Source organism: Rhineura floridana, chromosome 10 (assembly GCF_030035675.1).
Source record: "Rhineura floridana isolate rRhiFlo1 chromosome 10, rRhiFlo1.hap2, whole genome shotgun sequence".
Lineage (NCBI taxonomy): Eukaryota > Metazoa > Chordata > Lepidosauria > Squamata > Rhineuridae > Rhineura > Rhineura floridana.
This window is the reverse complement of record NC_084489.1, coordinates 48,160,761-48,177,400: the sequence shown is the minus strand read 5'-3', so window position 1 is coordinate 48,177,400 and position 16,640 is coordinate 48,160,761. Positions and strand designations below refer to the sequence as shown.

At 41.1% G+C, this 16,640-nt stretch overlaps 1 protein-coding gene across 8 annotated transcripts in view; it reads right to left on the bottom strand.

Annotated features, from left to right (window-relative positions):
• The window catches only part of THSD7A (thrombospondin type 1 domain containing 7A), a 421,600-nt gene that overhangs the window by 180,920 nt on the left and 224,040 nt on the right, over window positions 1-16,640 (bottom strand). For all 8 annotated transcript variants that reach the window (XR_009758098.1, XM_061586309.1, XM_061586305.1 and 5 more), the window contains one exon: window positions 10,984-11,815. Coding sequence is in view for 7 of the 8 variants with exons in the window: in XM_061586309.1 (XP_061442293.1) it covers window positions 10,984-11,815 (832 nt within the window). In the remaining variant the exon portion in view is untranslated. The remainder of the gene's footprint in view (window positions 1-10,983; window positions 11,816-16,640) is intronic.

The window sequence follows — 16,640 nt, the reverse complement described above, 5'->3', positions numbered from 1 at the left end:
GTGCTTAAGCCACCTTTCAGTAATCCTGGGTCTCATCCTTGTCACTCCAAATGCTGTGTGTTCCTCATGGAGACAGCTACTTTCAAAAACACTAGGACAGGCAGAACATATTACATCAAACAGAACATCACCTGGAGGTTCTGCAATGTCATTTATGCCATTGAATGCAAAAAACCAGGATGTCATATCCAATACGTAGGAAAAACTACCACTGACCTACGCACATACTACAGAAACCACAAATCAGCAATCTTGACCAACAAAGGTGGAGCAACCAATTGCAAAACATTTCAGCACCAAGGGCCACAGCCTGTTGGACTTTTCTGTAACAGCTATAGAGATGCCAACAGATCCAGCAGCACTGACTAAGAAGGATAACTTTTGGACATATTCCCTGGACACATTGGCACCACATGGCTTTAACCTGGAGGACAGTGCAAGCATTACTTAGCTTCTGCAAACGAAGCCCCTCTGAGCATATCATCCTCAAAGCCCTATAACTACCACCTTGGTAACAGCATTTGTATGTTAGCAGCTGATGAAGGAGGAAGCCAAAACCTTTTGGCAGTACAATAAACACCTCTGTTTTGTTAATCACAAATGTGTATATATATTTTAGATGATTAAATAATCCTTAAGCAAGCTTGGGTGAAGTTCTGTTTGTTGCTTTCAAAACTCTATATCTCTCCCTCCCATGAGTTTAATGTATGAAATTCCAGTTTTAACCTCAATCTGAGAGGCTGGTTAAGAAAGATAGTGACTGGTCGAAAGTCAACAAGCTTTGAGGTTGAGTGGGAATTTGAGCCCTCACTCCCTCTTACAGTCTGGGTTTGTGCTGTAACTACAGTACATTTATTAGTTCAACTAGAAGTGCCTTTGAGAGCGATCAAACCTTCGTACTGTATGTTTTCCTTTTTCCACAAAGAAAAAATAATTCTGAATTAAAATTTTCGTTAAGCTAATGTTAAGTGCAAATTAGATAAGTGCTGTATGGAAGCACACTGGTCAAAAGGAACAATAACATATCCAACAATTGTATGAACTGCCATATTATACATTCATTGGCAAAGCATCATTTGAACACTGGATATTTTACATCTTGGCTAGCATCCATTCAATGTAACATATGGAGATGACCCTTGATAATATAACTTTATTGGCTGCAAAACTGGGGACCATTTGGGAGGTAAATGGGGGGGAGGGATGAACAGGGGCAAAGTGTTTGCCCCACTTATCACCATCTATGTTTACGATTCTCACTGCTGCCTGGCACCATTTCCTCAGTACTTTCTGCCCAGAAGATTCCAGTATGAGGACCACAGATGTGATAAAAGGCAAATGGGAGGGTGTGGTTTCATGAAACCTTTTGCCACACTTAGGCCCTCAATATTCCCAAAGTCTTGGTTCAGCTCTAATAGGAAATATCACTGCACCTCTTTTTATTAATCTGCGCTATGCTAACAATGAACTAAAGAACTACCTACACATCAGCGCTTGCTGGGGAAAGGGAGACATTATGCACAGGAATGCATAGCACAAGGTATAGCCATACTTCATGTAGCACTTACTGCTGAGTGTTAGCATCCTAAATTGGCTCTAGATTGCCTGTCAAGAAGTAAAATCCATACGTCAACTTCCAGCCTGCTTTTAGTGGTGGATGCAGCCTTTTACTTAATATGAAAACTATGGGGCGACTGTAGACAATGATAATTTCCCAGAGAGAAATCACAGCCAATAGCAAGTGTCAAATGTCACCTTCATGTAAAATGCTGCCTATATATTGCAGTGAGATAACCCAAGTCTGACCCAGAAAAACAAAATGAAATTTACAATGCTGAGTTAGTCCAAAAGGTTCCTATTGACCAAACTATGTGTTTCAATAAACTAATCAAGATGTATATTTAATGGGAAAACCTATACTACAAATCCAAACAATTTCATCCTGAATTATGACAGACTCACACCTACAAATGTGTCTGCAATTTTGGTGAGTACCGAAACATATACAAAAGGATTAAAATGCAATAAAGAAAAGAAAGGGCTGGTCTAATAGAATGTTACTTGGGCTGCTTTTTGATGGTCAAATATCATTAGAAACTACACAGATATAAGATCAAAGCAAAAGGGAGAAAGGGTTCACACCAACAAGTAGTAGAAACTGGATAGGAGATGATCTCACACAATCTAAGAAAAAGTTTATAGAATAAGCTGCTGAAGCCAAATATCTTTGGTGATGGCCAAAGTTGCCCGACCTGTCTTCAGGGCAACTATCATTCAATCATGGTCTCTTCTGTTTTGCACTCTCTCTAGACCGATGAATCCTGAAACCTATTAAGGCTTCAGCCGCTCCTTTCAAAATACTTTTTTTTTTAGCCACTGTCAGCCTGAACTCTGCAGCAATTCAATCTATCATCAGAGCTGTTATTTAGTAGGAAACTATAATTTGCCACATTTATTGCATTCACCATTGACAATGTAGTTCAGAGATGGACAATATGGGGCCCTCCAGGTGTTACTGGACTGCAACTCCCATCATCCATGACCATTGGCCATGCAGGCTGGGGCTGATGGGAGCTGGAGTCCACAAAACACCTGGAGGATACCATGTTGGCTACCATGATGTAGTCTGAGGAATAGTTTCTTATGGTACCCTGATAATTGGGGAATGGCAGCAGTAAGCAACATGAGAAGCCTGGGACTATATGGAATGAACCCATATTATGGGTCTTTCCTATGCCAGTGTTTATCCATTTTCTTGGGGGCTGTTACAGCTGTATGGGTACTGCAGTGTGAGCTCTTCCTGGATGGAGTGGTACTTCAGCTGCTCCTACAACAGTGGGGCAACACAAGTCCTAGGCCTTAATCAGACCTTCCCTCTGTATCATGCTTCCACTGTCATCTTTTTTCCTCCTATTGCTGTTGCATTGCCTTTTTATGCCTGAGTTCCTTTTTACCATTTTTTTTGGCATTTCCCCCACTACACCCTATTTTTATTCCCAGTGCACTATAACTGTTAACATTTATTTTCCCCTACTTGATTTCCCTTTTGATTACATACTGACTCTTCCATTGTTCTGGAATGAATAACGTAACTAAATTCAACAGGGAGAATGCTGCCAACATAATCTCTGGGTACGTGTCAGAAATGAAACAATTGAATGCTGAGTTGTTATTTCCAGCTTTAAATTGAAAGGAGGTGGGGAAACCACCTCCTACATACTAAGAGCACAATATTTCTGGGTTAAATAAACAAGAGCGTCTTATACACTAGTAATGCAAGACTGTTCAGCTATAGACCATTAACTCTGCATGAAGCAGGGAGGAGGTTCCACACTTCAGAGGCTTTGGGATTTCATATTCTGCGGGTGTCTGGAGAAATATGCAAGGCCATTTATTCCCTTATTGCTTGCAGTATTTCTCTTGCCTTAATGCTCCTTCTTTTAGTGTGCATACAATCTCAACGTTCATATACATGATTTTCATTTTCCATCAGAAATTATTTTGTTTCACTGAGTTAAGTCAACAAAGGATAAGTTTGGTCGTTCAAGATGGAGTGTTTTGATGCCGATTTAAAAAAAAATACAAACTGATCAACTCCACTTTTGTGAAGCCAGCCTAGTAACTTTGGTAGAGGGTCCAGCAATACTGTGCAGAGGTCAAGAAGCACAGTTGTGCTCTGCAGCCTGAGCACATTTCACAGCAGGCATCCCCTGCTCAAAAGTGTCCTGCATCCCTCCCCTGAAGTCTTTAATTGGAAGAAGTAGGCAGGGGCTGGACAACAGGGCTAGAGTGGTGCAAAACAATGGGCTGTGACCTGCATATTCCTGATTACATCTTTCTTCTCTCCTATAAACCTGTCAAGTGATCTTAGACAAGTGACTCTCTCAGTCTCAGCCTCTTGATGCAAATCTATAATATGGAGATAAGATCGAGTGGGGGGGGGTGTTGTAACAATTACATGGATAATATATGTAAAATGCTTTGAACATTCTCACATTATATAAATAAAAAATATTAAGAAATAGAAGTTGGAATGAATTCATGGGAAATTGTGGGGTTGGTGGTTAGGAGCTGTACCCCGATACAGGCTTCCAGGATGTCTCCAAACACCGACACTCCAGTTTACTAATAAAGGGTGTGGTACAACTGCCAGATTCAGGAGACCTTGTTCTCTTTCAAAACTTGTTTCTCAAAACTTGAATATAAGAAAATCCACACTAGTAGCAGTTCTTTGCCTTCAAACGCTATTTAAACAGATCACGGTATGGTCTGTAATGAAAACCTATCATACAGATGAACCATAACTTCAGATACTCTTGCTGTCACGGCTATTGATCAGATTGAAATATCCCTCAAACCAATGTGGAAAAAAGACTTAATTACCATAGGCTAGTGATAAAATACATTTCAGCATCACTTTGCAAGTATCAGCAAATGAGTATATCACAGCAAATCAAAGGGAATGATTCTACAAATCAGGGTAAGCTTTGAATATAATTTATTCTAAGACTAGGCATTTCTCCTTTTTTGCTTTGCATTCAGACACTGATATTAAGCTGCTTTACACCAAGTCACATCACTGGTTTGTCTAGCCCAGTAGTGTGTACTCTTACCCAGTTCACCATCATCCCCAGAAAGGAGGGCTTTGATTCTTGCCGCCGACCATCAAGGCCAGAGGATGTATCTGTTAACGCCTGGGACTGGTCGTGCCTCCCTCTGCACTGCTCCAGACCATAACTTCATCTGCTGTTGCTTTGACCACTATCACCAGAGGGAAGAGTTTTGACACCTGATGTTTATCACCTGGGCCAGTGAGTGTTTCAACCTGATCCTTCCAATGTCTGGGACTGAAAAAATGGAAATGGACTGCCTTCAAGTCGATCCTGACTTATGGCAACCCTTTGAATAGGGTTTTCATGGTAAGCTGTATTCAGAGAGGGTTTACCATTGCTTTCCTCTGAGGCTGAGAGGCAGTGACTGGCCCAAGGTCATCCAGAGAGCTTCATGGCTGTGTGGGGATTTGAACCCTGGTTTCCCAGGTCCTAGTCCAACACCTTAACCACTACACCACACTGGCTCTCCTGAGACTGAAGACTTTCCCTAAATCCCTCTTGCTGCTGTTTAAAAGGATTCACTCCACTGTTGCTGCTACCAACTTAGCCAGAAGTCGTTTTCTTTTGTTCTTGGCGACAAAATGTTAAACTATTAACTGTGATGTTTTTGATATTGATCTAATTTTATTTTGTGTTTTTGTTGTTTTGCAAACCTTTTAAATTGATCTATATCAGCCTTCGCCAACTTAGTGCCCTTCAATGTTTGGGGCTACAACTCCCAGCAGCCCCAGGCACAATGGCTAATGATCAGGGATGATGGGAGTTGCAGTCCAAATCATCAAGAAGACATTATGTTTATTTATTTTATTTATTACATTTCTACCCTGCCTTTGTTTTTCATGATTGAAACCCAAGGTGGCTTACATATGGTTCCCAGGTGGTCTTCCATCCAGCCACTGACCAGACCTGACCCTGCTTAGCTTCAGCAAGGAGCTGGCCACATGTGCCTTCAGACCATAGCCTGAGACCAGGGGAAGGCTACTCTATATGGATAGGATGGATAGTAATGCATTGGTTTTTGTTATGTTTTGTGGTGAACCCCTTTGAGTACAATGCATACGGAAAAGTGGTATAGAAATAAAGTGACTATTACTAGTTCTGCTACCTCAGATCAATTAACTGGCATGTCCAAGATGGAGGCTAGGACCATATTCATACAAAGTATGTGTTTTACCAGTGAACTATGGACTCTCCCATAACCACTGAGAAAAATGTCACATCAACATCATTGTTTTAAATGATGGGAACTTTGTTTGTATTGCAACCATTTGTGATGTTTTAAAGTGTTTTGAGCACTTCTGTTTGCCGCCCTGGGCTCCTGCTGGGAGGAAGGGCGGGATATAAATCAAATAATAAATAAATAAATAAACCATTATTAGTATCTATGTCTCATTTGACAAATACAGAACTAAAACAAGAGAACTCTGGGAATATGCTGGCCTTTTAAAAATTTGCTGCATTTGCAGTAGTGGCCACAGAACCAGATCCTGCCTGTGGATGCTGTTTCGAAAGAAATGTTTACCACATGCTAGAAGCCACCATGCAAGCAAATTAAAATGCCAGGGCTTCCTTTGCAATTGTTTGTATAGTATTCACATGGCCCATTATCTTCCAGATATTGTGATTTGGTGTGTGTTGAAATTTACAACTTAACTAGATGTTAAGGCATGGACCATAACTCAGCAATACAGCACCTGCTTTGCATGCAGAAGTTCTCTGGTTCAATCCCCAGCTTCTCTAGGTAGGGTTAGGAATGTCCCATCAGAAACCCTGGAAAGCTGCTGGCACTCAGTGTCAACAGTCCTGAACTAGATCGACCAATGGTCTGACTTAGTATAAGTCAGATTCCCATGTTCCTATGCTACTGTTCTCACACAATACATGCAAACACAACTCACAATGTGACTTCAATCATGCTGTGCCATGTCACACACAATGTTTATCTAAAGAGAGACAAAGATACAAAGAGCAACAGCACCTTCATGTCTTTTGTAACTTCAGGTTAAGTCCTCTATGGGTGGGTAGTTCTGGTTCAGAGCAGTGACAGCATAAAGACATGCATGTTCCTCTAGCCTTTTATCAAGGCTTCCTTATCAAGGTTCCTCTGTGCCTTGTATCAAGGAAAGCATGTGAAAGCCCATTTGTACTTCCTTAGTGACAAATGTCACAACGTTCACAAGGAGATGACCATGAGTAATCTGTTTTGACAGTCTGCCATCATTCATATTGTATATTGTCATCAAGCATCTCTTAGAACCTTAGAGAATAGTGGGTTGTTACACGTGAACAACAAAACCTCTGATATGCGCATTGAATTCATGAGCTGATTGAATGTCCACATTAAAAATGCTTTCCAGTGATATTAGATGCAAGTAAAATTAATCCAAGTAGAGAGATATAAAAAAGGGCAAGGATGCAATCTTTTATCATTCTAACTGAGCACAAGACTGAAGAATAAAATTTAAGGCTGTGGTTCTAATCTCTCCTAATTAGATGTTCAATTGAACACTGTGGGTTACTTCTAAATATCTGTGTTTAAGACTGATGGGTAAGCACTACAGAAAAGAGAAAATGGGGCATGTAAACACATCAATCTCCATATCACATTCATGGGGGCACTCATTTGAACATGAATCCCTACTCAAACTTAGCATGTAATATCTTATCCAGATAACTGAGATTCTGATCTCACAGAAACTCCATATTTTCATGTATAATGGAGGGCTTCCCATATCCCAAAACAAACCATAAGAAAATGGGATTGGAAAATTGGAGAATACTGTACTGAGGATTTTCTGGCCTGTTTTTGTACTTCTGTTTTCAGAACTGTAAGTGCAGCTGACTTCTCCCTTACCAAACACAGGTGCAAAACAAAGAGGAATGATATGCATATATCAACATGTAATATATTTGGGAGAAGGGCCATAGCTCAGTGGTAGAGCATCTGCTTTGCATGCAGAAGGTCTCACATTCAATCCTTGGCATCCCCAGGCGGAGCTGGGAATGTCCCTTGCCAGAAACCCTGGAGAGCCGCTGTCAGTCAGTGTAGATAATAGTGAGCTAGATGAACCAAGGGTGTGATTCAGTATAAGGCAGCTTCCTGTGTTCCTATGTAACGTGTAGACTTCATTGCACAACAAATATTACTGAGTCCAACATTTCAGGTCTCAGGGGGATTCTGTATTCATTCTGCAATAAAGACATAAGGACACTTTGATTCGCATAGCTCAACATCCCTTTGCCTTGCATTGCTGTACAGATTTGTCTACAGAATTTGCTCATGTCAAGTTTTGATGACAACCTTCCAAACTAATTTCTTCTTTTAAATCTGTAATTTGTATCCATTTTTAAATATTTCAAAATGCTGCTATTTCTACGCAAGTGACTAGTTCACTGCTCTATATCCAACCATGTTTTGCAGTTTTTGACTCTGCAATTTACTTTAAACTGAGTAAGGATTGAAGGGACGGCAACATTGCGTTTACACACTAACTCTCTCCAGCATGCGCTCTCCCCCACCCCACCCACCCAAAATCTCTTCTTTATCAATTCCTATTTGCCTTGATTCATGCATGGGAGGGTGCTTTAAAAGGGGTGGGAGAAATCACACAAGACTCTCACAGTGCAATCCTATGTATGTTTACATGAAACTAAGACCCACTGAGCTCAGTGGAACTTACTCCCAAGTGAATGTGCAGTGAAACAAAGCCTCAGTAATGTGTTTTTGTCCCTTTGATGTTTTCTTCATTTATTTATTTATTTTACCCAAAGGAGACACAGAGGCTGCAACAACAGAAGACCAACGTGAGGGTAGTGGAGCTTCTTAACATTTTCACCCCCAGTAGTTTTTCCACTCCAAAGTACCCCCCAAGCTGTTCTACCTCACCCACACACACACACACACACACTGCTGAGAAAATTCCCTCCAGGCTCAAAAGCAGCTGCGGTGGGGAACCTTTGAGCAGGAAAACCTCTGGAGGGCAAAATGGTAAGTTTCTGCAGCTGTTTAACATTAAAAGAAAGAGAAGGGGGGACAGATTAAAAATGCATGTGACTGAGCATGGTGTGCAGTTTGCCTTTTCAGTTAAAAGGCCTTTCTCCAATGTTTTGGGCCTACTTTCACATGTTTCTTTCACAGAATGATATGCCATGTTCAACAGAAAGAGCATTAACCAATCTCTCCAAATATACTGAACGAGTGACACAACAAATTTAAAATCCAAGAAAACGACTGGCTAAAATTAACCCAAAGCCAGGGTAGAAGTCTGCCAGAAGCATCACTCATTGTAACGCAGGAAGACAAATTACTTAGTCACCTGAGGAAAGGAAGAAGGGCTAGATTCATAGATTCATAGAAAATGGAACTGAAAAAGAAAATGTAGATTAAATATACTGGATGGTTTTGCAAGCGGAAGATAAGACAACTTGTTCCATTGGGCACCTCAATTTAACTCCCAGCTCCCATCTGGGCCCCTTTGCCCTGATCTCATCAATTTTTACAAACAACAGGGCTGGCACCAGAGGGCAGCCAAATTGGGTCCTGGTTGCGAGGACCTGAAGGACCCCTCCTTAGAGTGGGACGGTGATGCTCCCACTCTGTAATTCGCAGCAGCGTTGGGATACTGCAACCCAACCCTGCCGTGGATTGTAGAGAGGGAGCTCCCAGTCATCCCCCCAATACAGACAGCACGGGCTTCAGTAGGCCCACCCACATGCCCCACCTACCTCTCCTATCGGTGTGAATGCTGTGCACACTGTGTGTGTATGCCTGCCACCACCCAAGATGGTGATGTGGGCTTCTCTAAAAGGCTGATGCCCCTGCCACCAACTTGGTTGATGGCAGGCATGCACACACATCATTACATGGAACAAGAGGTAGGTGGGGCGTGCATGCGGGTTTATTAGCCCCATGCTGTCTGTATGGGGGGGTTGAACTACAGCACCATGGGTCCGGGGGCAGGCTGGTGCCCAAGGGCCCAGTCATGCTTAGTGCTGGCTCTGCTTACAAACAGAGGAGAACTAATGCATACACAGAATAAATGTGTACCTATGAAATTCAACTGAGAAGGCAGATGCCTGACATAAGGTGGAATCAGATACTCACCCCACACAGTGGATAAGGAACAGCGGTGGACTGTGTGCCTCTCCCATCTGCTGTCTGCAAGGCTGGTCATCACGAGCCATAATTAACTGCTCACCTACCCACTGTCATAATTGGTCAGCTCATACTCCTGCCTACCGCTTGTCTGCCTATGTGCCATTTGCTCTCTCCTGTCCTCCTGCCTCCCACTGCTGCTGCACACGTCCCTCCTCATCCACTCACTGGCTTGCACTGGCTGTAGTGGCATGGGTGCTACAGGCTTTGTTCTGCAGAAGGGGTCCTTTCTCAGAGTAAGGCATTGTGGGAAGGTCACTCACACAGTGTCTGTAGTGGTACCACTTTGCAGTGCTTAAAACTACAGCTTAAAATATACAATAGTTTAACATTTCCTTGAAACTTTGCAAAAACATTTTTGCTCAAAAGTGGAGGCTCAGGATGTCAGGAGGAGAAGGTTTCATGAAACCACCCTTCCACCCATCTTTTTCACCATCTGTGCCACATTACATAGGCCACCAGTGATAGTGCTTCCAGGAGTCCTGACTATTGGTTAGCTCTTTTCCTCCCCCCGCCTTTTTTTTTTTTTTTACTCAAAGGCCACTAGAGTTAGGGCAGACAGCATTGCCCTCCCTCCAGTTTGGCTTTATGACCACACACCATCATGTGACATCATCATAAAGCCAAACCAGAGTGAGGGCAATGAATCCTGCATTCACTCTGGAGCATTATGGGTAAAAGAAATAAAAAAGTAAAAACATGCCAGCCAGAAACATGGAAAACTATCACCACCACAAGTATGTTTGCCCCATACATTGCTTCTGCTCACATCCTGGGCACCTGAATCACATACTCCTTCCCCCACCATAAGTAGGATGGTGAAGTTTGGGAGGGACAATTTTGACTCCAACTGAGGTTTGTCCCACAAGCTTTGCTTGGTATAGACAACAATAAAGTGCCTAAATCCTCCAAGAAAAAAGTAGGCATTTTGGTAAATTAAACCTTGCCTTCTCAAAATGAAATGTATACATGCAAAACGTGTTTATCAGGAGGCCCCAAAAACAAATAATCTGATTAGCAGTGGTCATGTTGAAATACCATATGCAGAACTTGACCAAGACAAGTGGGAGGAAATAAACTGCACGATGCCAGTGAGTACACCGGAATGCTACACTATAATGCTGAACACTTAGGATCGCTTTTGTTTCCAGATCCAACTTAAAAAAGACACGCTTAAAAGGAGACACATGATTACGTTGAGAAAAACAGGATTACCTCAAGGCAACGGTCTTCCCATTCCTGTGAGTGCACATCACCTGCCTCGTCTGGTATCCAATCTGTATGTCCCAATATTTGTTCTCCTGTCTGTTTTGTCTGTTACGATTCCTCTTTTTCTTAAGAAGCTCACGAGCTTCTGGATCCCTTATTGCTTTTTCCTTGTCCTTTTCCTTTTCTTTGTTCTTCCCACGTTTCCTTGCTTGCCTTATGTGCCGTGTGTGGGGCACTGAACAGGGACTCCATGGCCCCACATTCAGGCTATATATGCTTTCCTCAGTAGTGCACGGAGAAGAGCTGCAAACCTGAAACTCGGTCAAGTTAGCACAGGCAGAGCCCCCATACTGAGGTGGAGCGACAACGTGGCGGAAACGATGTGTCATCCCTTTGCCACAACTCTTGGAGCACTCCGACCAGGCTGAGAACTCAGACACAATACAGTCCTGCCGGCAAGGAATGAGGCATCCCTGTTCTAGCTGGGGCTTTTGCTCAAAGTATTCGCATATAGTGTCCTCGGCTACAATGCCATTTGATTTTTGGACACAAGTAACGTCTCTCCTCTGAATTCCTTCTTCCCCTCTGAAACACTCTGCAGCTTTTTCAAAGCTCCTTGAAAGAACTGGCTGGCATTGATTCCAGTCACCCAGTTGCCAATCATAAAGTTCCTTGTGCCGGTCACAGACCCTGAAGCAGTTCTGCTGGTTGTCAGGCCTCTCTGCCTGCTTGCAGTTCGTGATCAGCGTGGTCCATCCTTCCACGTGGGTGCACAAGATTGCTCGAGTTTGGATGCCTCCTGGGCCACATTCATCTCCCATACACCTGCCCCATGGACCTAGAAAAACAAGGGGGGGAGGGGAAATGGAGACTGAAATATCTGACATCCCAATTACTATTTCCTAATTACGACACAAACAGAAAGATGAAAAAGTTAAGGTTTAATATTGCCCAGACTCTCCACATTATTAACCTTAATGGGAGGGAAGCTGTTGATGTAACTTTTTATGCTTCACTGGTAGGGTTGCCATATTCCAGTTCCACAAATCCGGGCAGGTTAATTTGCATATTATGTAAAGTATTTGCATATTATGCAAATTATTTGCATATTATTTGCATATTATTCATATTATTTGCATATTAAAATTTGGATTGTCCAGTTGTTTTGTTTTTGTGCCTAGGAATTACCACCAAAAACTGGGGAAAGATGTGAGAAATCTTTTTTTTAAAAGCAACATTTTCAGCCTTAAATGCCTAGACTCTAGTTTCCAACACTAGGGAGTATTTATTGATTGCTTAAGATAATTTATATCCTGCCCTTTTGCTGTTAAAAACAGAGCTCAGCACAGCTTACAAATATAATAAAAACAATAAAAATACACAATCAATATAAAAACATAATAAAAACACAAAATAGCAACAAACAAAGTAAGTCAGGGCAGCAGTACAGTTAACCATATATGATATATTTCAAAGATGTGGTGGGTGGAGAAAAACAAGAAGCCAAAATGTTAGGAAAAGGAGTCTTTCATACCACATGCTCAGTTCTAAATACTGTTGCAGCAAGTTTTACAAGTTCCTCCAGTATTCCACTGGTGCAGGCACTCAGACATTCAAAGTATTTGTATGTTTCTTAGGTTTTATAAAAGCAGAGCTTTGCTTAACTCAAAATTTATTTTCCCTTTGATCAACCACATCTACACAGGTTCCACCTCCATACTCAAAATGAAACTGGGCCTGGAAGTGTGCAACAACTCCACACATACCTTGCTAATTAGATTACCAATGCCAGGATGTCTGTCTTATCAACTACTCTCCTGCTCCCCCCCCCCACCGGGCATCATGAAAGACCCAGTCCTGGGCTCAGAAAGAAAATAAATAGCTGGTCCTCTTCAAAGTATTGATAAGCCTCTTGTTTTAATTGAAATAATAATTATAAATTCTTGTTCTTATCACTAATGGGAGTTAATTATCTTGCATATGCTGCTGTTGCTTCTATAGCTGTAACGGAGTGAGGTTAAAGATAAGTGAAATGCAAATAGGAAAAAAAAAACAGAAGGCAGTAACACTTTCCTAAATGTAATACCATACCAACCACAACAAGATTCCTATGAGTAAGGCAAAAAACTAAGCATCTCACAACCAGTCAGGATTCCTAACCAAAAACCAAAAATATGATAAATGAAGAAATATTTATATAAGCATGACTATCAAATATATTTATTATTTACACAAACTGTAAAGTTATTTAAAGTGCAATCCTAGGTTTATTTATTCAGAAGCAAGTCCCAGCATATTCAGTGGGGCTTACTCAAACAGGGACAGAAATGCAACCTCAAGTGATAAGCAACTTCATTCACACAACCCAAAATTCCGAATCATGCCACTTTACGCTGTTTTGCAACTGTTTATACTTGTTTTTATGGTTATTGGATTTTAAATGGCTTTATTTCTTGTTGTGAGCTGCCTTGGTTTCCAACCCTACCTCACAGGGGTGTTGGAAAGACTCCATACACGCACACACACACACTGCAGATGTATAAATACACACAGCCCATATAATAGTTTATTGTCAAACCAGTTGGTCATTGCAGAAAAATCAATATTAGTTTTTTAAAAAATCAGTATTACTTTCCTACCGAATAAAAACTGTAATACCTAAGTAAGCCCTGCCTACTTGCTTTAAAATAGGACTGAAGAAGGGGGCAGAAAGAGTTAGAACACAAACACAATTCTTTTTTACATTCACTCCAAAATCCCATTGATTTTGAGCACATTCATAACCATGTCTACTCAAAAGTAAATCCTATTGAATTCAATGGGATTTACTCTGGGCATATGGGATTAGCATGCTTTTACCCCCACAAAAGCAAGTATTGGGAAGGTTTTGAAAACACTGCCCAGGATCTGACTCCTGCACACAAGAGGAAAAGAAACTGAAATGTATATACTTACCCAATTTATGAGATTTCAGATAAACAGGGGGGGAAACCACCATTTTGTTTTCTAGACACTGCCTCAGGTGAATGAAACTGAAACACAATCCCTGATTGGCTGCAATGCTGAGCGGGCGGGGTTAAAGCTACAAAGTGCTATAGTACTACTGTTTAAAGAAAGATTTAACAGTGGGGGGGGCGGCTGACGTTTTTATGTATATCTCGAGAACCGGACCACCTAGGAACTTAATTTTTTTAAAAAAATTAAAGCTGAGAATCCGGGCCACCTAAGGGGCTAGCCGGGCGCCGGGTGGCATGCATAGAATCCGGGTAAAACCCGGCTAACCGGGCAATATGGCAACCCTATTCACTGGCCACACACAGACTATCAAAAAGTATACAACTATGGTTCTGTCCATTTGTTTTTTTCACTTTTCTGTGGGTTAGCAATGTATTTGAATGTAAATGTAAATATTCACACTCCTGGCATTCCTCTGGAAGAGGTCATGTTGTCAAAATTAAAAATGTCAGCATGGTTTTAGTGATTACATTAATCTGTATGTGGGATTTTGCATACATTTCCCATTATGTTCTCCCTCCCTTTGTGATCTACCCAATGCTGAAAAATTGTATAAGGAGCAATAAAGCAGTAGTTTGATCGGAGAACATAGTGAACAATGACATACGTACATTGGGGAGGGGGTGCAGGAGGCAATTGTCTAACGCAAGGAGATGATCACACTAACAGCGATAATCGACAACGATAGGCAATGCCATACTGTTGCCAACTCCCCCACCCCATAATCCCACTATCTTGAGCTCCATAAACCTAATAGGGAAAATCACAAAACAAACATGAGGGGGGGACAATTTCGTTTGGCTAAAAAATGCCTAAACACCCCTTAGAAACACAATTGTTGGCTACTGCATCACCAATAAGATTTAATGTTTTAAAAGTGGAATAAGATACTTTCACACAAAATTAACAAAAATAGCAATTGGCCCTTCCCATTCCCCACTCCTTTCTGCCTTTGCTAGGGAAGAGTCAGGTGGCTAGGCAGAATGCTTTCCTGAGAGAGATTAATTCCAAATCAACTCCGGCATCAATTGCTTCTTACTGACTCTGATACTCCTTGGATTCTTCTTGGCCAGTAGCTGCCTCTGCCTCTGAGTTTAACTTCAGAGTGCTCAAAGACAAGCAACTGAGGAAATTTAGTCTACGCACCAGTCTGCATTCAGCCTAGACCTGGGACACACACAAAAATTGGAATCATGGATTGATCTCCATGAATGAACAGGCCTGATAGTGTGGCAGCCTTATTTTTGTGTTAGTCCTGTCCTATTTTGTAGATACTATGCTACCTATACTGTTATGGGCAGGTAACATAGCATCTCCACAATGTCTTTATGACACTGTCAAAAGAAGGTAAAGATATTTGGTTTCCTGGCAAGACTGGACCATTCTTGAGAGCTTACCCAAAGACAGTTTCTCTGTCCTCTGTGAACTAAAGCATTTCATTCACTTCTGAGGCTACTGCAAATAGTATTTCAGAGATAATTTACAATAAGGAGCTGGTTAGCTTTTCCGAATGTTACCACAGCTTTCTGCCTTTTATCTCATTCTGCCCATTTCAAATTGTGAAGGCAAGAGAGCAAACTCAAAAGTATCCTTTATTAATACTGGCAACAATACCGCAATCAAGACTGTGATCCTTCTCACTATAGAATGGGATCTTATGAGAGAAATTACTGTTTATAATCTCATATCTGAATTTGCTGCCAAGAAAAGATGTGACAACATTTACAAGAAGATGAATATAGTTTCTCAATTGTGTGTAAACATTTTCTTTAAACTTTATATTTGATATTTATATTAATTGAGGAAACATGAAAAGAGATTCCATATGCAGAAGACTGAAGGAATGATGCACATCACAAGTGAATCCAATATAGTATTATTATTTTGTCTTTCACTTTTCCAGACATAAACACACTGTCTGTATGTGTCTTAACATATTGCTTCTGATGTCAAATATAGATAGGCTTTGCAAGGCTTATGTGCATATTTACATGTTTTGGTTTTGGACTGTTGTTGGCACGCGGTACAGTGAGAAGAAAGGAGGGTTGCCTGCTGGCATAGCCAGCAATATGGAAACTACAAGATTGCATATCCTGCATTAACTAGAGGATAGGGGACAGAAGGAGCAGCAGTGGGCTGTAAAGTCATGAATGCAGTCATGCAGAGTTATTAAGAAAAAAAACTGTATTCACCAGGAATGAAAACTTATTTTTTCCTACAATTTCCTCTTTATATACCTGCCAGCAAAGATTTCATTTCATGCATCTGATGAAGTGGGCTTAAGTTCAAAAAGCTGATGCCATCATAAATGTGCTAAGTTTTTAGGGTGTTAACAAGATACTTTGATTGTTTTGGGGGCAAGAGACTAACATATCTGCCCAGAAATTTCTACAAGATAACCATTCTAACTGTGCCTACATTTTAAGGAGTTGTGCTGTGTATATGGATGAGGTGTGTATACGTACATTTAAGTGTAAGGACTGAGTTGTGTTTCTCTAAAATTCATGAAAGAAAGAAAAAATGCTGTTCATACTCATCTAAGAAGAACAACGATGGGTAGTTGAAGCAAATATGCAATGGTATAATCCTGTTATTACTGTTTACCTGAGAAGAATAATGATGGACAGTAGAAGTAAATGAGTAATGAA